Here is a 21,253-nt window from a genome sequence, read left to right as displayed (position 1 = left end):
ACATAGCTAGTTTCAATCTCTGGCACCACAGATGGCCTCCAAGCCCACCAGGAGCGAGCCTTGAGCACTACTGGGTACGGCCCTCAAATCAACAGAAAAACAGTTTTGTTTTGTTTTTTTAATTTATCGCTGAAATCAGATTACTGACTCTACTGGACAAAAAGAGACTTCGAGGATGAAGCAGTCCCGAGGCATCACACATACTTGCAATGAGAAGAAGTCTCTCTGCCTCAGCTTCCTCCAAGGACCCTTTGCCATGCTCCTCATCAACACAGCAATTGAGAGCCTGGCTAGCTTGATAGATCACTGTTTGCTGGAGATTGATTTCATTATTGAGTTCCTAGTGAAACCAAGGGGAGGAGGAAAAAAAGCATTGATTTGTTTCACTTTATTTAAACTTTAATTCTGATTCATCTCATTGGGCACGTTCCAAAACACACAGTGATTCAGATAAAGCGAAACTGCCAGTGGCACTGTCCCCAGTCCCACTGTCCTCCCAGAGCAGACACTGTGGTCCTGGGAGGGGGCAGCAGAAACCATCCTGGGGTCCCGGAGTAGCCTCCATCCAACCGGGGTGGGGGGGTGTTTTGCTTGTTCGGTTAAAGGACATACATTGCCAGGAGAGCGCTGAGTAATTTTTTCAGAAGAGAGAGAGGGAGGCCAGACAGGGCTGGAGGCTCTGGTGGAGCCAGAGCTTCTCGGCCTTTCCCCACTGCAGCCCTTCTGACCTGTTTCCTTCCTGTGTCCCCAACCCCTAGTCTTAGGCTGTGGCCCCCACTTTTATGTGGTTTTCACACAGACCCTCTTGAATATTTGGGGACCTATAGGAGACGAATGGCCCCCAACTGGGAAATGCTGGTCAGACTATGCACCAAAAACATTTATGTGGTAATAAAGTCATAAACATTCTTGTGAAAAGATGGAATTCACATAAGATCATAATTGCAACTAATTCCAAGAAAGCAGAGGTTTAAAAGTTATCCGGTTCATTTATGTTACAATTTTTTAAAACTGCCTTTCTACTTGCAAAAGGAAAAAAAAACAAACCTGTGAATAAAATCAATTTTACTTTCCAGCATCATCATTTAAGGAATATATATGACAAACATGTTGAAAAGTAATAGTGATAACAAACAACTTTCTATATTCTCCAATAAAGAGAATTTTTCTCAAGTTAAACTGAATCCAAGAGTGATTTACTGAGCAAAATGCCACAGACTGCGCTATTCACTCAGGGTAGAGAGAGGATTAAGACTGGGTCCTTGACCCCAGGGAATGCAATCTGGAACAGGAAACATTGGAAATCCCCTTCCAAAAGAACATACCTGCATTTTCTGTTTGATATTGACTGGACATAAAAAGGCTTTATTCTTTTCCTCCGATTTTGAAGTAATATCCTCCTTTCGCACAATCACCTGTTTAATTGAAGGTCGATCTGTTTCTTTGAATCTTTGAGATCTATATGCATCAATGCTTTGGGAAATAATTTATTCTGTTAAAAACTCAGCAGTACAGAGTAGTATGGTTTTTGCTTGTTTCTTTTTGTTGTTGTTTGCTTTAGGTTCATTAGAGACTGTGCCAATGGATCACTTCTGGCTGTGCCAGGGGAACATATACGGTGCCAGAGATGAACTGGGGTCAGCTGAGCCAAGCGGCAAGCACACTTCAGCCCTTTACCATCTATCTGGTCCCTGAGCACTCCGCTTTATTGAACACACGAAGCAGAATTTGATACTGATATATTTCAGAACACTTCTCAAAACAGAATAATGCCACCTGGTAAGAGAGTGGCTGACAAAGTTATCCAAAGTTTTACATGGGTGAGTTACTAGTGACAGTATATTACAGATTAAACCCAAGTTCTGATGCCGTATAAGCCATAGCCCTCAGTGAGCACGTTCCTTACAATGTTCTAACCTGTAAGGCAGGTCGCGATCCTCAGAGCCAATGCTATCACCAGACTCAGCTCGGGGAACACGGGTCCTCTGGAATTTTCCTGGCCTGGGACTTTCACTTACGCTGGTTTCCTTAGATCCCAACTCAGGCGAGGAAACCAAGCTCTGCAGAAAAGCACATCAAGTGTTAGAAGACTTTATGGACAACACCGATAAAAAACAATCAAGCTGAGAAATAAATAGGTCTATTATGAAGAAATAAATATCCATAAGTAAACTGAATCATCATAAAAGTCAGGCATATTTAATTCATGAAGAGTAAGTAAATCAAAGTTCAAGGATAGGCCTGGGATGGAGCTAGAAGCAGAGCCAGTGCTCTGCACGTATGAGTTCAATTCCCAGGACAACAAAAAAGTTCAGAGATCGGAAACCTGCACTTAAATCATTCATTTAAAAAATATTTCTAATTGAACCAACTTTTGAACGGAGCTGCAATAATTCATTTTAGGGTGACAACTAGTGATAATAATCTATGTTCAACAAATGTTACTGCTACTAAATACTAATGCATTAATAGGTAAAGGCCCTCCCGTTGATCGTCGATTTGCTCGAGCGGGCCCAGTAACGTCTCCGTTGGAGACTTTGTTGTTACTGTGTCTGGCATATCGAATACTCTCGGTAGCTTGCCGGGCTCTCCGGCATTAATGCATTAATAATAATAATAATAATAATAACCCCATCATGTAGGTATTATTTATTTTTTTAACTTCTCTTAAAGTAAATGGAACTGAAAAGGTTAAATAACTTAAGCAAAAAACAATCAATGGCCAGGCCAGGATTTGAGCCCAAACACCCACCCCTGAAAGTTATTATAGATAAGAACCTTAGATACTATCTAAAGTTATAGGAAACCTCTGGAGAGTTTTAAGACCTATTTTCAGGGAAGTGACATCAGGGTTGCTTGATGGACCATATAGAGTGTCAAATCCCCATCTAAAGGGATGCTGGTCCAGACAGAGCACAGATACCTGCCTCGCATACAGCTGGCCCGACAGAGAACCCTGAGCACCACCAGTAGTGAGCCTGGGCCACAGAGCCAGGGCTAAGCACTGAGCACAGCCAGGTGTCAGGTGTAGCCAAGAAGAAAAGGGTGAGGGGTGAGGGTGGATCCCAAAACGACTTTGATTCCCTGTTCCCAAGTCTGTTTGGATTTAGCCTGTCCTTACCTCTGGACTTATCACACCCACTGTCTGCACTAAAGGAGCAAGTAAGGACATGGAGGAGATATTCAGTGCATCTTCTTGTTCCTCAGTGCCCTCTGCTTCTTCTGGAGCCATCTCTTCTTTATTCCTTTCCACATCTAGTTCACCTGCCTCTAAGACATCACTGAAGATGTCATTAATGACTTTTGAACTATTGATATCGTCATCATCATCCACACTCATCTCAATTTCACGTATCACTTCTGAAAAATAGTTCAATAGACAATTGTGATCATTAAGACTTAAAGGATTAGCAGAGAAGACTTAATACTCAGAAGCTTACTAATTAAACAGGAAAAATGTCTTAATTTGAAAAAAAAAAACCTCTTCTTAGAATATTTATATATCAAACCAAAATAATTTTCAAAGTCCCAGTAACATTTTCTTTCCTGGTTTTTTATCAGATGGGAGTGGGGAGATGGTCCCATCTGGCCTTTGCTCAGGACCTGTGATGGGCCTAGTGCGTGGGGAAATCATGTGGTGCCAGGGATTGAACGTGGGTCTCCTTCAAGGAAAGCTTGTGCTCAGCCCAGTCAGTTATCCCTCCGGCCCTCCAATAACATCTTTAAAGCAAAAAGATTGAGACTATCAAAAGCTGATACAACTCTTTGGATTTAAGAAAGACTAATGTGGGGTTGGCATGTCATATGGTCCTCTGAGTACCAGCAGAAGGAATTCCTGAGTGCAGAGCTAGGAGTAAGCCCTGAGCATTGCCAGTTGTGCCACCCCGCAAAAAAAGAAAGAATAGGGGCTGGAGCAACAGCACAGTGGGTAGGGTATTTGCCTTGCACGCGGCTGACCCGGGTTCAATTCCCAGCATCCCATGTGGTCCCCTGAGCACCGCCAGGAGTAATTCCTGAGTCCAGAGCCAAGAGTAACCCCTGTGCATTGCCAGGTGTGACCCAAAAAGAAAAAAAAATAGTAAAATGTAAACTGTAAGATTACAGCCTAAAGTGGCTTCCAAAAAACATTCTTTCAAATCATTTATTTCCCAAGGGTGGAGGATGACCCTTTCATGGCAGACAGTAACAGGAAACTCCCGACATACCCAAGGCAGGGCTCATGTAAGATGCAAGAGCCACTAATTCCTCACACTGCACGTGTCCAGTGTGCAAGTGTCCCAAAACTATAGCTTTTTGCTTTTGAAAGTGAGTGAATAATTGGACTCTCACAGGTACTATAATATGCTCAAAAGGTAACAGTACTGTATCTTAATAAAAGCTATAACATTTCCTAGCTGAAGGAAAAAAGAGCACTATGCGGTCACAAGAGATTTTAAAATATTAGAACACTGTATATTTGAATATGTGCTTCTACCGATATATTCTTGGAATTTATCCAACATTAATAAAGAATAAAACTAACCAGTCTGCTGCTCAGCCTCCGGGTCTGATGCTACTTTTAAATTCTTTTTCTCTTCTAAAAACAAAGTTATTTTCAAAGGGCTAGACTTCGTCATTTCACATTCAACTGAAGCTAAAAGGAAAAAAAATGGTGTCAAGAAAACCTGTATGAATATATATAAAAGAACTTAGAACTCCTCAGCTAAGGAATCACATGTGACTGTTTCCTGATTATAAAACAACACTTATTTTTAAATGTTTTGTATTCAAATTCAATAATTTTGGAAAATGGGAAGGAGCTTAAGAAGTTAAAACTAGAGCTACTATGTGACTCGGCAATCTCACTTCTGTGCTAGGTTTCTGTTTTGGGGTGAACAGTCTTGTGTTTCTGTCTGAAGAACATGAAAACATTAAGAAAAGAAAGAATAAGCAGAAGCCACGTATGTAGCTCTGGGTCAGAGAACTTCCCTGGATGTGTTGCAGCTCAGAGTTTAATCCCCAGTGCAGACACACACACACACACACACACACACACACACACACACACACACACACTATATACAACCCAATGTTTTCCACAGCATTGTTTACAAATGCTGAGACATGGAAACAATGTGCCCGTGAATAGAGGACTAGACAAAGAAGATGAGACGCATGTAAACAAACAATACTATTCAATTATTTTTAAAAATGAAACTTTGCCCTTGCAGCAAAAGGAAAGGAATGGATTAGATGAAGCAGAGTAAGAAGGAAAAAGACAACTATCAGATGGTCTCACCCATGGGGAGGAGGAAATAGAATTAATAAATGGATATAAAATTGATGAAGACAAAACAAAATAAAAATAAACCACGGGTTGGAGCTGAAGAAATAGTCCAGCAGGAGAGGATCTGCCTTGCCCATGAATGACTCCAGTTCCATCCCCCAGGTCCCCATATGATCCCTGAGTGCAGAGAAAAAACTTTAAACTTCTTTATATTTCCACCATAGGAAGAAATACTTGCAGAGCGGCTGAATTAAAAAATATGCATACCACATCATTCAATAGATATTACTGCATTTCCTCCCCACTCTGCAAAAAAAATATATATATGTAAGATATATACATATATATATATTCGCACTTTCAGCAAGAGTATGAGTTCATGTTCTGGGAAGAACTTAGGAAAAAAAACATTACAAGGCTGGAAGTGGAAATGTGAATGAATGATATGAAGAGATGAATTCACCTTTTCATACTACAGTAGCATTTCTGCTCAATTTATAGAACCAAGGTGACTGAGCACTACATTTTCATGAAGCAGAAATTGGAGACAGGATGGGGCTGGAGCGACAGGACGGGGGGAAGGGCACTTGCCCTGCATGTGGCTGACTGACATTCGATCTCCAGCAACCCATGTGGTCCTTCGAGCATCACCAGGAATAACTCCTGAGTAAGCCCTGAGCACTGCCAGGTATGGCCCAAAATGGGGGGTGGAGGGGTGGGAGGGGGAAGCAATCAAAGACACTGACCTGTAGGCTGTGTACTGGAAGGTTCTACTGATGTCTGATTCTCAGTCACCTTTTCTGTTACTGCAAGTGTTGGACTATTTGAAACAACTTGATGTTTTTTGAGGGGAGTGTTCTGACAGTGAATTTCCTGCAAAAACAAAAAAACAAATGAAGAAAAAAAACTTCTCAAAACTATAAGTTCTTTTCCCCGTGATATCAAATGGGAAAAATAAAGGCTTGTTATTCTACACACACATTCATGGAAGAAAACAGCTACTGGTGTTTGCTCATCAGCATTACAAGGGAATAAGCACTCAGGGTCAGTGAGTACTGGGGTGACTGCCGAGCTTAAGATGACTGAGAGTTGGGGCTGGAGCAATAGCACAGTGGGTAGGGAGTTTTTGCCTTGCACACAGTCAACCCGGGTTCCATTTCCAGCATCCCATATGGCCCCCCCGAGCACCGTCAGGAAGGATTCCTGAGTGCAGAGCCAGGAGTAACCCCTGTGCATCACCACGTGTGACCCCCCCCCCTCCAAAAAAAAAGCAAGATGACTCTCAGTCAGAGGCAGAGATGAAAACCCTGATGAGACACCTGTTTCACATAATCCAATTCAAGTGAAAGCCACAGAGGGGAGAAACAATCCCGTCACCCAGTTCATTCCACCCCTATCAGATCCAGAGACAGGCTCTATACCAGGACTCCACTTTCCAGAGAAGGAAAAAAGAAAATGATCACAAGAAAAGAAGAAAAGAGAAAGGAAAAAGCTTCCCTCATCTGAATCAGTTTTAAGATGATTACGCAATGAAAATACTGTTTTTGTTTTTAGGGTGGCCTATTTTGTTGTTTTGTTTTGTCTTTCATCTTGTTTTGGGACCACACCCAGCTGTACTTAGGGTTTACTCCTGGCTCTGCACTCAGGAACCATGTGCCAGGCCGAACACTGAACCCAGGTCAGCTATACCCAAGACGCATACCTTATTTCCTCTCTAGCCCTACTTTTAAAATGGACTGACTAGATTAAATGAGTAGAGAAATAATTACAATCAGATGAGGTAAATACAGGTTGCATGGGGGACAAGAGAGCCCCCTTGAAAAAAGTGGTAAAAGGAATTCAGAGGGAATTAAAGTTTGACCCAGTTGACAAACAGGCTCCTCACAGGACAGGAACAACCTAGTAAGACCAGGAACACCAACCACCTGTGAGAAACTGCAGTCTGACAGAACTAAAGTGCGTGGTGGAGAGCAACAGGGAGCGCGCGTCTGACCATTCACTTCAGAGCATTTTCTAGCTATGGTTGTAAGGAGGGCATCAGGTGTTTCATTTACCTGCCTGTGGCTGTTTGCTCTCCGGGGCACACTAGGTGGTGGTCCCAGCTTGGCAGTCACTCCCAGGGGAACTTGTGGGACCACATAATGCCAGGGATCCAGTTGGGGTCAGCCCATGTAGACAAGTGCCTTAACCCCTGTTCTAAGCCTCTAGCCTGCTTTGCTAGATTTTCTGTTGGTTTGTTTAGGGGCCACACCTGGTGGTGCTCAGAGGACCATATGAGATGCCAGGGATAGAACCCAGGTAAGCCTCATGCAAGGTAAATTCCCACTATCCTACTACCGTTCCAGCCCTGCTTTCTTGGAGGTTTCAGACATACAAGTATCTGTCTTACAGAAGTACCTCTCTGGCTACAGCCTGCAGGAAGGAGCCAGACTGAACACAGGGGTCTCTCCAAAGCTATGGGAGATGTGGGCAGTGGCAGATACAGAGAACAAAGAAAGATACTGTGTTTAGACAGAACCATTCTTACAAATTTTCTTTTACTGAGTCCCGGACAAGAACAGTGCAGTCTTTTGCCCCCGCGCCTGGGTGTCCCTCGCCGGGACCCCTTGGAGGGGAGCGGGTCGAGCTTTCCTCCCCGCCCCGACCGGGGCTCTGGCAGCCGAAGACCTCCAGGACCAGCCACCACCATGCTGAGACCACTCTCCGCACACATGAAGGTACTGGCAGAGGGACAAAGCCACGCAGGTTCCGGGGCCGAGACCTCCAAGCCTACTCGAATTGCAGTCGAGCATCTTCCACCCAGATCCTCCAAATTCCAGTAGGCGGGGGTCACACCCACCACCTGGCCCCCTGGCGCCGTGTAATCCCATCAGCGGCCAAGACTCAGAGACTATAAAATTCAGATCCCGGAACCGCGCGGCCGCATTCGCGGCTGCGCGACATCTTATCAGAACTTTTCTTTATGACATCTTATTATCTCATTCCTACTTTGGACAAACTGGCAGGCTATCGAATGTAGCCTGCCCACAGGGCAGAGTCTGGCAAACTCCCCGTGGCGTACCAAATATGCCAAATACCAGTAACAATGATGGGTCTCATTCTCCTAAAGAGTCGTGAATATAATCTCAGGGCTAGGATGAAAGAGACGTTACTGGGGCCTGCTCGAGGCAATCGACGATTAACAGGATGATGAAATGAAATGAAAAAATGAAAAATGAGTCTTTTTTGATCATTCCACTAGCCATTTAGTAGTAACAAACAATATCAAATAAATTATTCTGAAGACAGAGCACACGATCCTCCTCAGCCACAGCTCAGCAAGATGAGCAGGCAGGCAGACAGCACTGCTGGGTGCGGCTGTCCCTGTGAGGAAGGGGAAGCCTGTGCGGACACTGGAAAAAAACGCGCCAACATCAGAGCGCCCGGGAACGTGGCCTGTTAGCAAGGACTGAGAGAAACAGAATCAACCGGCAGTCATTCTCAAGACTGGGTAAATGGATTGTTTCCTTTCTGCTGGGAAGCTCTTGGATTATAGACGGGATAAAAGAATGGGATTTGAGGGAAGGAAACAAGAACGAGAAAAGCAGATGCAGAGAAACATTTTAGAACCAAAGTTCAAAGGAATCTGGAAGTACTAAATAACGAGAAATTTTCAAAATTTGATTTGAATTTTATTTACAGCAGATGATCGATGAATCTGGTAAAGATTTCCATTAAATGGAAAAATGAGAAATGCAAAGTTGAAGTGAACATTTAAGGAGAAAAAAGTGTCACTTTTTAACAGAAAGAGGAAAGTATATGAAGAATTACTTTTAACACAAAACCACAAATTAGACTACAACTTTGATACCAAGTTTATGTTTACATGCCATGTCAGCATTACCTGTTTGGCTTCTGATTCTTTGCTTCTTGAGTTTTGACCTTTTTCTGCACTCCATAAATTTCCCCTGTCAAATCGGCCACGAAGACATGCTAGTTCTTTTTCACGTTCCTAAAAATTATCAGAAGCTCAATTTTAAATGCATGACTAATCGTATGTTTAAGGATATCCAAGTACCACTCAACTTTACTTGTTTCCAGTTTGGAAATTTAAAAACTCACAATGCATATGGAACACAGAATATTAATATTTCTAATTTGAACTATGTGATAAAGACAACTAAAATGTTACTTATCTCAGCGCAAAAGACTAACATTAGAACCCCCAACGTAATTTCTAGGTACTATGCTGACAATGTAATGAGTAACGTTAAAAGAGGTAATTAATACCTGCTTGAGCTGTTGGGCTGCATGAGTGGTGGACAAAGAAGCGCTTTGCTTGAATAATCTTTCTTGGATGGCCTTTGTGTTTGGGGTGATAACAGGAGTTCTGTGGGGTGTGCTTCGAGCTGGGCTTTCTCTGCTGTGCTCGTGACAACGCTCTGCAAAGCGTTCCAGGAAAGGCTTAATCCCTGCACCTCCTACAAAGAAAAGCACACATTTTGGAGGTTATTCAGTGATAAGTATAGTTTTTATGAGAAAATTTCTAAAACCAGTACAGAACCCAAAGGTTTTGATTCTACTGTGAATAAACACTCAGAAAATAGATAGTATAAAAACAGTTCATACTTAAATTTTTACCATACTATTCTATTACATTCCATTTCCTACTACATCTATAGTATTTATTTCTTTAAAGGAGTACAGGAATAGCCAGGGAGCTGACTCAAGGGCTGAAGCAGAGGCCTTGCGTGGAGGACACCCAGATTCGATCCTGGACACAGAGTGGCCTCCAGCACACACACACACACACACACAAATTAAAAAGTAGAGTGAGAGGGCTGGAGCAATAGCACAGCAGGTAGGGCGTTTGCCTTGCACACAGCCTACCTAGGTTCGATTCCCAGCATCCCATATGATCCCCTGAGCACCACCAGGAGTAATTCCTGAGTGCATAAACCAGGAGTAACTCCTGTGCATTGCCGGTGTGACCCAAAAAGCAAAAAAAAAAAAAAGTAGAGTGAGGGGACAAGGGCTGAGAAAACCCTACATGATTGGAACAACTAAACAACACTACACTTAAGCACTGTGTCCTGGCCTAACTACTAGTATTTCTATAGCCTAATTTATTTATATTGCTTTAGGAAGCTCCATGTATGAAAACTATGGAATATCCCTGGTCTCTCTCAAAAGAAAATTTAGAAATTATTTAATCAAAAGATGTCTTCAGGGCCCAAAGCAATAGTACAGTGGGTAGGGTTTGCCTTGCACATGACTGAACCTGGACATGGTTGAATCCCCGGCATCCTATATGCTCCGTGTGAGTTCTGAGTGCAGAGCCAGGAGTAACTCATGAGCACTGCTGGGTATTAACCCCCCAACTCCAATTTTTTTTTTTAAATAAAAGGATTTCTTGATGTCTGAGTAGTATGAGGCACACTGAAATAGAACAAAAGGTACAGCAGGTAGAGAGTTTGCCTTGCACGCAGCCAACCCGGGTTCAATACCAGACATCCTATATGGTCTTCGGAGCATTGCCAGGAGTAATTCCTGAGTGCAGAACCAGGAGTAATCCCTGAGCGTTGCCAGGTGTGACCCAAAAAAGCAATAAAGTAATTCATAAATAGAACTAACGTCCTAGTGACAGTATGGCAGTAGGGCTCTTGCTTTCTATGTGACTGACCCCCAGTCCATCCCCAGCATCCCATGTGGTCCCCCAAGCATGGCCAGGAGTGATCCCTGAATGCAGAACGGGAACAAGCCCTGAGTAGAGAGCCGGGTGTAAACCAAAGCAAATGAATAAATGAAAGAGATGCAATCCTCTCCATACCCTGTGCTGTACGAAGGGAAGATGGCTCCACTGTTACAGAATGGAGAGGCCCGCATCAGGCCCTGCACTCCAGGGCCCCCTGAAATACCGCACACCAGAGCAAGATAAAGGCGGTTTCTCTCAGGAATTGGCAGCATTTTGCTGGAATGGTCCGGGAAGTGTTGTGGGCTCCACAGGCCACGTGGCCACAGCAGCAAGGCTCCTTTCTACCTCAGCATCAAAGCAGCCGCTCTCACGGCAGAGCCGGAGTCACTGTGTGCAAGAGGATTTCCTTTACAGCACAGCTAAGCAGAGCTTGGCCCACGGCCACAGTTTGAAGAGCCGCATGCCATGTATTACTCCATCTGCTGTCCGAAACTACAGTCCACTAAAAATACAAATACCCGTCCAAATCAAGTAGCTCTGAGTCGCTGGCAATGGATTTTGAAAAACAAAATGTTTATCTACATAATCATCTTTAGAAAATTAGGAGGAACTGTCCTATTTCACGTGGAACTTTGTTATTACTTTCAATATTAATTTTGGCTCATCTGAAAACAGAATTGGTCTTTAATTACTCTCATCTGTCCATCTGGTCTCTTCTTTTTTGTGTATATATTAGAGTTTCTAGTTTCTATTTTCAAGTGAAAGATAATTATTTTCAAGTTATGTTTCTATTTTCAAGCGAAGGTTCTATTGTCAGGTAAAAAAAATCTTTCCCAAAATAATTCTAATAAGGAATAATAAAGATTAAATAAATCATCCTGCCATAAAACTTGAACCACATATTTTAAACCTGTTTCTCAATGAACAATATATGGGGATATGTCAGAAAAATATGTGACCACAAGATAAAAATGGATTTCCTGTAGCATGCATTGATTCGGTAATTTCAAAACGTCCTAGTATACATTCACATACATCATTGGGAGTGAAGGAATTCACGGAAGATCACTTTCATTTGCTACTGGTGTCTTCAGAGAGAACTTGAGAAGCACTGTGCTTTACAGCTTGTTTCCAAGAGTTTTTCATTCTCCACTATGACACTTAGTTGGATATGTTATATCATCCAGAAGATACAACAAAGTTCCCCCAATGTTCACTGTGAAAAATCTATTTTTGTTGTTCTTTTGTTCTCTGGCACACCTGGCAATTTTCAAATACTACTACTGTTTCTGTGCTCAGGGATCACTCCTGGTGTAGCTCGGGGGACTATATGTGGTGCCAGGGATCAAACCCTGGTTGGCTGGATGCAAAGCAAGTGCCCCATCTGGTGGACTATGACTCCAGCCCCTAAACAGACATACCTAAATGTTAGTGACTAATCATTTACTCTATCAAAGCTGACTTTTAAGAAGCCCCAGTCAACACAAGCAGGCACTTGCTGCCAATACTGTACCATTGGCTGGAGCAACAGCACAGCGCTAGGGCATTTTCCTTGCGTGCGGCCGACCCGACCGACCCGGGTTGAATTCCTCCGCCCCTCTCGGAGAGCCCAGCAAGCTACTGAGAGTATCTCACAGACAAGGCAAAGCCTGGCAAGCTACCCATGACATATTCTATATGCCAAACACAGTAAAAAGTCTCACAATGGAGATGTTACTGGGCCCGCTCGAGCAAATCGATGAACAATGGGAGGACAGAGACAGTGACTGTACCATTAACCAACGTTTAAAACTCTGAGAACAGGGGGCCAGGTAGAGAGTCCGGAAGGCAGAGTATTTGCCTTGCATGCAGCTGTCCTGGGTATTTGATCCCCAGCACCCACTATGGGCCCCAAAGCACCACCGGGAGTGATCCCTGAGCACAGAGCCAAGGGTAAGTCCTGAGCACTGCGGGTGTGGTGCCCAAATCAAAACAACAAGTAAATAAAAATAAAATGCTGAGAACAGATTATGCTGAAAATAACAGATAACCACACCAAAAAAATCAGTTACTTTAGATTTTTTTCTTCTTTTTTTTTTTTTGTGCATAACCTGGTGTTGTAGATTTGGTGTCAGGCTGAGACTGCAGAGAAATCTCTCGATTTAATTCTTCTCTGGGTCGGACTGTCTGGGACACAGCTGACTTCCCAGCTGGTTTTGAGGCCTCTGTTTTCAGAGGACTAACCCGGGTTTTGTGAAGTCGCTCAGGATTTTGTAGCTCAGTGCGGGATGCGACAGAAGGTTTCACTGGGGATGCAGCTTTCTGAAACACAACAAAAAGTAAATGAGAATATCCAGAATAGCTAAAACAACTCAAATTCCATTGTTTCATACCCTTTATGTGAACGTATTTAAAAGAGAAAGAACAAGTCTTGCTCTCTAGATACATCAAATCATGTGATGGGTCTGGAAACATCAGCCCTGAAATGCAGGGAACTGATCCCCAAGGGACTGGGAACGGGCGGTCGCGGTCGCTCGCCTGAGGCCTGTCCTGAGCTCCTGCGCCCCAGACCCAGCCACCCATGCAGAGAGCTGGTGGTCCCGGACAGGACAGCAGAGAGAATGCTTGGCCGGCACACAGAAGACCCCATATGGTTCCCAGAGCCTGACCACCAAGTGCAGAACTCTGCAGGGGTGACCCAAAAACCTAAATAAATGCAAACTAACCAGGGCCAGAGAGGCAGTACAGGTATACACATGTATATACACACATAAAGCCTTGCAGATGTTGGCCACATGCAATATCCTGGCTGTCTCAGGGCTCACTTCTGCTCTGTGCTCAGGGCTCATTCCTGGCTCTGTGCTCAGGGATCACTCCCGGCCCTGTGCTCAGGGCTCACTCCTGGCTATCTCCTGGCTCTGTCTCAGGGCTCACTCCTGGCTCTGTGCTCAGTGCTCACTCCTGATTCTGTGCTCAGGGATCACTCCTGGCTCTGTCTCAGGGATCACTCCTGGAGGGAGGTACTGGGGGACTATATGTGGTGCTGAGGGTTGAACCCAGGTCAGTCATATCCAAGGCAAGCACTCTATCCACTGTACTATCTCTAACTAACTGCGTATTTTTTACATTTTAATTATGTTGATACTGACTTGGGAAAATCATATCATTCACTTGATTATAACAGAATGCTTTATGAACATTAACTCATTCATGCCCCACCATAATCCTCTCCTTCCCATTTTATAGATAAGGAAAGCCCTAAACACTGCCAGGTGTAGCGCACAAAAACAAGATCCTAGCTCTAGAGTTAAAGGCAATACTCAGAAAGACAAAAATTTTATGTTTCCTTTGCTTTTAAAAATCACTGAGACTAAAAAGCCAAAGACGGTAGTCTCTATAGTCGTGCACGGGTAAGGTGGCCTCTCAGACACACAAAAGGCTGCAACAGTGTGTCACAACTACTCCTGACAACTCTGTTCAGGAAGAACACAACAATTGATAGGGGGTACTTTCCAAAGACAGCTTCTATCTCACAGCTACACATATGCATCCTAATGCTAATTAGGGGGACAGTGACTCTGTGCACTCTCTCCAACAAGAGAGGCTCCATCACTCCATATTCCACACCTTGGAATTGCACTTACTCTAAACAATCGACAACTAATTCATCTATAATAGAATGCCAAACTCTTTTAACTTCCTATTTAATGTTCTAAACATGAACATACTGCTACCTGTACATACATGGATCTATCTACAAATATTGCATCAGTCATCAAAAAAAAAAAAAGGTAAGAGATAAATACTACTACTCAAAACCAGAAAAAGGACAGTTTCCACAATCAGAACTGCACCCACTTACCGCAGAGCCTTTCTTCAAAGCCCCGGCACCGTCCCTCTGGGAACAGCATGCAGCTTCCTGCTCAACACTGAAGCTATTGATCCCAGCAGATGCTCCACTTGCAGAGGAAAGTTTGGATAAACAAGTGGTACCAGGCTGTTCTCGGGCACTGTTTTGTTTTGCAGATGAGTAACTGATGTCATCTTCCCAGGAGCAAATAGTAGCAGCAAGGTTGGCCAGACGGCCCCTTCTGCCAAGGGGGGTGGCTGGGCCCCCCGAAGGGGCAGGTCGAGGAGGGGAGGCAGGCCTGTCCTCTGCAGGCACCGAGAGGACACAGGCTTCAGGTGGATCCACTGAGGATGCTGGGGAAAGAACGAGAACCCATATTTATGTATGGATAATACCACAGCACTCTATTCTGAAACCCCAAAATTCTTTTATGTTCAAATTCTAGTGAAAAATGGCCAGGGAGATGGCTGAAAGGGGTGGAGCACAGGTCTTACAAGAAGTATAGTAACAAGTTCGATTCCCAGCACCACTGGTCATGGTCTGGAGGCCACCCAAATCCTCCATGCATAGTGCTATCAGAAGGGGTCCCCAGAGCATCACTGTGGAGTCCCTCCCAAGTAAAACGATTGCCATAAGGTCCAATCTGTAACTTTTCATTGTCCGATACTTAAAATCTTTCAGTTAAAGAAGAAAAAAAAAAAGAATCCTGCCATTTTGGGGCCAGAGCAACAGTCTAGCAAGTAGGATGCTTACCTAATACACAGCCAACCCAGGTTCAATCCCTGGTATCCCATATGGTCCCCCAAGCCCTCCAGGAATAATACCTGAGCCTGGAGCCAGGAGTTAGCCCTTAGCACCACCAGGCGTGACCCCAAAACAAAAACAGCTATTTTGAAATATTGCCTGTAATATAATATAAAACCCAGCTCCCGGAAGCACATGGCTGCATTTGCGGCCGCGCGACATCTTATTATCTCATTCTTACTTTGGACAAACTGGCAGGCTACCGAATATAACCTGCTCACATGGCAGAGTCTGGCAAACTCCCGGTGGCGTACCCAATATGCCAAATACCAGTAACAATGATGGGTCTCATTCTCCTAACCCTGAAAGAGCCTTGAATATGGCACTTTTTAAAAAATCTCAGGACTAGGATGAAGGAGATGTTACTGGGGCCTGCCTGAGGCAATCGACAAACAACAGGATGGCCGTGATCGTGAATATGTGTAGTGTGTTCATGTGTTCATGTAAAAAAGGTCTCAGTTTTAGCTGTGTACCAGAATTAACTAGAGAACTTAAAAAAAAAAAAATCCACCATCCTTCTGAGACTCCAGTCTGAATAATTCTGGTTCCAGGGCTGGAGGAAAGCTGAAAGACAGCCCCTCTGCCCACCACCTGTCTAGGGGCACAAGGCAGGTCTGACTTTGAAATCACTTTTACCAACTGTGTCTGGAGTCCGGCCATCTGCCTGCCTTGAGAACTTCTCCTTTCCTGACTCCCACAATCAAGCTTAGAACACAGGGAGAATACCCTGAGGTGCTCAGAATAGTGATGGCCTGCTTTTATCTGAGAAACACCGGTCATGTAACTGATAAGTGTTGCACCTGTTTACCTTGGCCACTGCCATATCAGAACCATCTCTTAGTCAAGTACAGCAGAGTTAAAGGTCTGTTATCTAATAAGCTAACTCTGTCCCTCATTTCTTTCTGTTTCCTCCCCGTATTTTCTCTATACCCTGATTTCCTTATTTTCTTGTTTAGTAATATAGTTTGTCAATATAGGTTATAAATAGTTTCAAGGTTTGGGGAGTAAGAGAGCAAAATGTAATAAAATTTATTGTAGCACAAATAACGCTATTGGATGTTTACTCCTGGCCTCTGGGGCCAGAAAGGCAAGGATCCGAGTCCTCACCACTCTAGCACCTTAGCCAACAGCCCCAACACGCCATGCCTATGTTCAGCCTTCTGATGTTCTCACCCTTCACCGACCCGAGTCACACACATTTCATTGCTAAATACATATGACAGAATCTCTTGAATACAAAGCTGAAGATGAGAATTGCTAATGTCAAAAATATACTGTCAGGGAGAGGTACGAGCTTACAGTGACGGGGCGCACGGGCCTCTCGGGATGGGGGAGGCGGAACCGGCCCTTCCCCCAACCCGGACGAGACTCCTAGTTGCCGCCCACAAAAGGTTCCTCAGTTCCTCAACGGCCATGATCCCAGAGGCACACAAACCAATCTCAGAACCCAGTAGCTTCTGGCAGAAATCCCTCTGTACTTAATTACTAAAATACCAGAATACAAAAGTAAGTGGCTGCTGTTGCAGCCTCACGACATCTAATGTTCTTTATTATCAGCAATAGAAAACAAATTATCTAATGATGCCTTTTCGGCAGGTCTGATTGTTGGGGGGAAAATTCCAAATAATAATAGTGGGTCTTCTTCCGAAAAATTGAATGTAATCAAAGAGAGAGTAAAGTGAAAATCATCTACCACACAGGCAGAGGGAAGGGTGGGATGGGGGGGTATACTGGGGTTCTTGGTGGTGAAACATCCCTTCACATGTGCACTGGTGAAGGGATGGGTTTTTGATCATTGTATGATTGAGACTTAAACCTGAAAGCTTTATAACTGTTCTCACGGTGATTCAATAAAAAATATATATAGACTGTTGGGCCTGAGAGACAGTGTAGCAGGTAAGGCACTTGCCTTGCATGCTGTGGACCCAGGTTCAATCCTTGGCACTCCATATGGTCCCGAGAACCCTGCCAAGAATGATCCCTAAGCACAGCTAAGAATTAACCCTGAGCATCATTGATGTGACCCCCTATCCAAATCCAAACAAAATAGAGAATATTTCTGTTGGGGGTTGGGGGGTCTTGTGTTGTATGTGTGAGGTCCTGAGCTTGAATTCTGACACTACAAAATAGAAAAAACCATTCCTGTTGGCCAGGCTTGATTTGAGTAACATTAACTGGGTTGGAGTTATATAAATATGATCAGCTTTTTGAATCCTGACCATTACCATTCAGGAAGTGCAATCACTGTTTTTCCATCCTGAATGGACGTGATTAGTAAAGTTCACTTCAGAGGTGATAAATTCCACCTGGAAACCTGCAGAGATTCGTGTTCTATGTAGAGTTATACATCTGGTTATATTAATGTATCACACAGTCTCCTAGAACAGAGGAAGACTCACATGTGCTTCAAGCTGTATTATGAGCCTGGCAAAGGCCAAAGAAAAGTTGGTGGTGACCCCTTTATCTGTTTGTTGGCCTTCATTATGGTAATTTAATTTAAACTCCCTGTATCTAAAATGCTGTCTTCACTAAATAAAAAGTATCTCTGTGACTTAATGTATAACATCAAATAAAGAATATTCAACATAGAGCAGGATCCGCCGCCGACGCTGCGGAGCTCACACTGGCTGAGAGAGTTAGAAAACCACCACCCAACAGCACACTGCCGTACAGAGAGAAGAAGGACCACATGGAGGGCTGGCTCCACAGCTCCCTGAGTAGAAACCAGGTCCCGAAGAGAGCCGAGATCATCTGGAAGTCCCAGATGGGGTAGGTGCCGCATCCCCCCTCCCCCAGATGGAACCCCGGTGACCAGAAGCCTCCACAAGCATAGCTCGAGTATGCGGGAACTAGGACTTTTCCTCCAAACCGCCGGGACCATCCCGGCCCCCAAATAACCTCTGATCCCGGAAGTCATGCCCACGGCCCGCCCCCCAGCGCCATCTTTACAGCACACTGCCGTACAGAGAGAAGAAGGACCACATGGAGGGCTGGCTCCACAGCTCCCGGAGAAGAAACCAGGTTCCAAAAAGAGCCGAGATCACCGGGAAGTCCCAGATGGAGTAGGTGCCGCATCCCGCCTCCCCCAGATGGAACCCCGGTGACCAGAAGCCTCCACAAGCATAGCTCGAGTATGCGGGAACTAGGACTTTTCCTCCAAACCAAATGTAAGTGGCCGCGTGACATCTCTGTATATACAAAGTGATCAATGGGAAGTAAATCACCCAATGTTTCTCCCTGAAAATCAGAGTTAAGTTTGGAGCACGGCCACAGCTCCAGAAGCACAAGGACTTAATGCAGAACCCAGCAGCTTAAAGCAGAAAAGTGAATGGACTATGCGTTAATCCAGGCCATTATGTCTGCCCAGAGGGGAAAGGGTGTTGCCCCATTCGCCCTCTCTTCTCTGGAAAGAAAGATGGCGGTCGCATGGGAGCCTTGTGGACAGCAGGTATGAGCTGGGAGTGCGGGGGCAACTAAAACCTCATGGGAAGGGGGGCGTTCCGGTCCATCCTTCAAGCCCTACCAAGGTCACCAGTTGCCCCCCATGAGCGGCTCTCCAGCACGGCCACGGCCCCAGAAGCACAAGGACTTAATGCAGAACCCAGCAGCTTGGAGCAGAAAAGTGAACGGACTATGTGTTAATCCAGGCCATCATGTCTGCCCGGAGGGGAAAGAGTGTTGCTCCCTTCCGCCCTCCTCCCTTTGGAAAGAAAGATGGCGGCCGCATGGGAGCCTTGTGGACAGCAGGTATGAGCTGGGGGTGCGGGGGCAACTAAAACCTCATGGGAAGGGGGGCGTTCCGGTCCATCCTTCACGCCCTACTGAGGTCACCAGTTGCCCCCCATGAGCGGCTCTCCAGCACGGCCACGGCCCCAGAAGCACAAGGACTTAATGCAGAACCCAGCAGCTTGGAGCAGAAAAGTGAATGGACTATGCGTTAATCCAGGCCATCATATCTGCCCGGAGGGGAAAGGGTGTTGCCCCATTCGCCCTCTCCTCTCTGGAAAGAAAGATGGCGGCCACATGGGTGCCTTGTGGAGAGCAGGTGTGAGCCGGGGGTGTGGGGGCGACTAAAACCTCATGGGAATGGGGGTGTTCCAGTCCGTCCTTCACGCCCTACTGAGGCCGCCAGTTGCCCCCCAGGAGCGGCTCTCCAGCACGGCCACGACTCCAGAGCACAGAAACCAATCTCTTAATTATCTGACTCTCAGTAGAAACACTTCCAGGGTTAATTAGCAAAATAGCGGAAATCCAAAACCAACATTTAATTCTTGAACCCAGCTGTAGAAAGCGAATCACTTCACAATGCTTTCTCAGAATGTCTGATGTGGGGGGAGGGGGGCTAAACTCTAAATAATAGTGGTGCATCTTTTATTGAAACAATGAATCTAATCAAAGCAGATAAAGTGTCAACTAGAATTCATCTGCCTCACAGGCATTGGGAGGGGTGGGGGGTGGGGTTTTATTGGGGTTCTTCGTGGTAAAAAAATAAGTATTGGTAAAGGGAAAGGTGTTTGATATTTGCATGACTGAGACCTAAACCTGAAAGCTTTGTAACTTTTCCCACAGTGATTCAATAAATAAATTATTTTAAAAAAAAAAAGAATATTCAACAATTCTCCCCAGAAGAATATTGTTTGTTTTGCTTTGGTTTGCTTTTCGGCCATACCTGGTGGTGTTCTGGGGTCATTCCTGCCTCTGTGCTCAGGACTGGCTCCCAGCAGTGCTTGAGGGACCATATGTGATGTGAGGGTTCGAACCAGAGTTTGGAAAATGTGAGGCAAGCACCTTATCTCCTACACTATCTCGCCAGGCCTGCATGCATATTTCCAGTGCAAATATAAAATCAGACTACTGTGAACTAGTGTAAAAGCTACAGCACCATCTTCACTGAGAGCACAGCCAATTCAATATACCACATGTATGCAAAATACCTGCAAGTAAAGAACCCTCAGGCTATGGTCAAATGAAAGTGTTTGTCTTTTTCAGTGTTATTAAGATGTTTTTAACTTGAATAAAATTTAAAACATACCAAGTTGACTCTTGCACCACGCCCAGTGGTACTGAGGGCTGCAGGCAAGGCCACTCCTGCCTTAGTGCTCAGGGGACTGCGGAGCTGGGCCCTGAACACAGGGATCCTATAAGTAAAGGCTGCACCCCACCCCCCAGAGTGGATTCCTTTTGGCTGGCTTTTTTGGGGGCCCCATCTTCACCATGGAATTCAGGTGCTGCTTTGGACTCGGGACCCAGGGATGTTTAGAATACTGTGTTCCAGTCACTGGGCCCCTCCCTGGCACCCAGGCTTACTCTCACTGAAATGAGGCATGCCCAGACCATCCAGATAAATGGTACCTGTCACATCATCACTCGCATCCCAGTGGCGCCTCCTTTCAGCCAGTTTCTGCATTCGGGTCCTCACTGAAGAGGCAGCGGGTGCTTCCAGTGTGGAGCCCAGGCCTGGTGGCTGGCCCATCGGTGACCAAGCGGGGGCAGTAGGCTCCTGGGCAGGAGCGGAGGCTTGGGGCTGTGTCTGAGGAGACACAGGGCTAGGGGAACAGGATTTCACAGGAGCTGATCCGACGGGCTGCTCATTTTCCAGATTAGACACTTCAACTTTCTTGTCGTCTGAACAGCGCTTTTTGGATGGCGAGGGCTTTGTACAAGATTTCTCTAGATGAGA

The 21,253-nt window shown here is 45.0% G+C and overlaps 1 protein-coding gene across 2 annotated transcripts in view; it reads right to left on the bottom strand.

The window, feature by feature from the left end:
• The window catches only part of ANLN (anillin, actin binding protein), a 43,983-nt gene extending 22,961 nt beyond the window's left edge, over nucleotides 1-21,022 (bottom strand). For both annotated transcript variants that reach the window (XM_056118210.1, XM_056118211.1), the window contains exons 1-11: nucleotides 20,926-21,022; nucleotides 14,782-15,122; nucleotides 13,031-13,241; nucleotides 9,536-9,726; nucleotides 9,150-9,257; nucleotides 6,013-6,139; nucleotides 4,523-4,633; nucleotides 3,122-3,360; nucleotides 1,918-2,060; nucleotides 1,326-1,473; nucleotides 205-340 (exon numbers count right to left, since the gene is read on the bottom strand). In XM_056118210.1, the coding sequence (XP_055974185.1) occupies nucleotides 205-340; nucleotides 1,326-1,473; nucleotides 1,918-2,060; nucleotides 3,122-3,360; nucleotides 4,523-4,633; nucleotides 6,013-6,139; nucleotides 9,150-9,257; nucleotides 9,536-9,726; nucleotides 13,031-13,241; nucleotides 14,782-15,122; nucleotides 20,926-20,980 (1,810 nt within the window). In that variant the 5' untranslated portion in view covers nucleotides 20,981-21,022. The remainder of the gene's footprint in view (nucleotides 1-204; nucleotides 341-1,325; nucleotides 1,474-1,917; nucleotides 2,061-3,121; nucleotides 3,361-4,522; nucleotides 4,634-6,012; nucleotides 6,140-9,149; nucleotides 9,258-9,535; nucleotides 9,727-13,030; nucleotides 13,242-14,781; nucleotides 15,123-20,925) is intronic.
• Nucleotides 21,023-21,253: the final 231 nt, after the last annotated feature.

This window comes from Sorex fumeus, unplaced genomic scaffold (genome assembly GCF_029834395.1).
Source record: "Sorex fumeus unplaced genomic scaffold, SorFum_2.1 ptg000037l, whole genome shotgun sequence".
Taxonomy (NCBI): domain Eukaryota; kingdom Metazoa; phylum Chordata; class Mammalia; order Eulipotyphla; family Soricidae; genus Sorex; species Sorex fumeus.
Note: the sequence above shows the minus strand (reverse complement) of the source record. Positions and strands in the feature narration are given on the sequence as shown.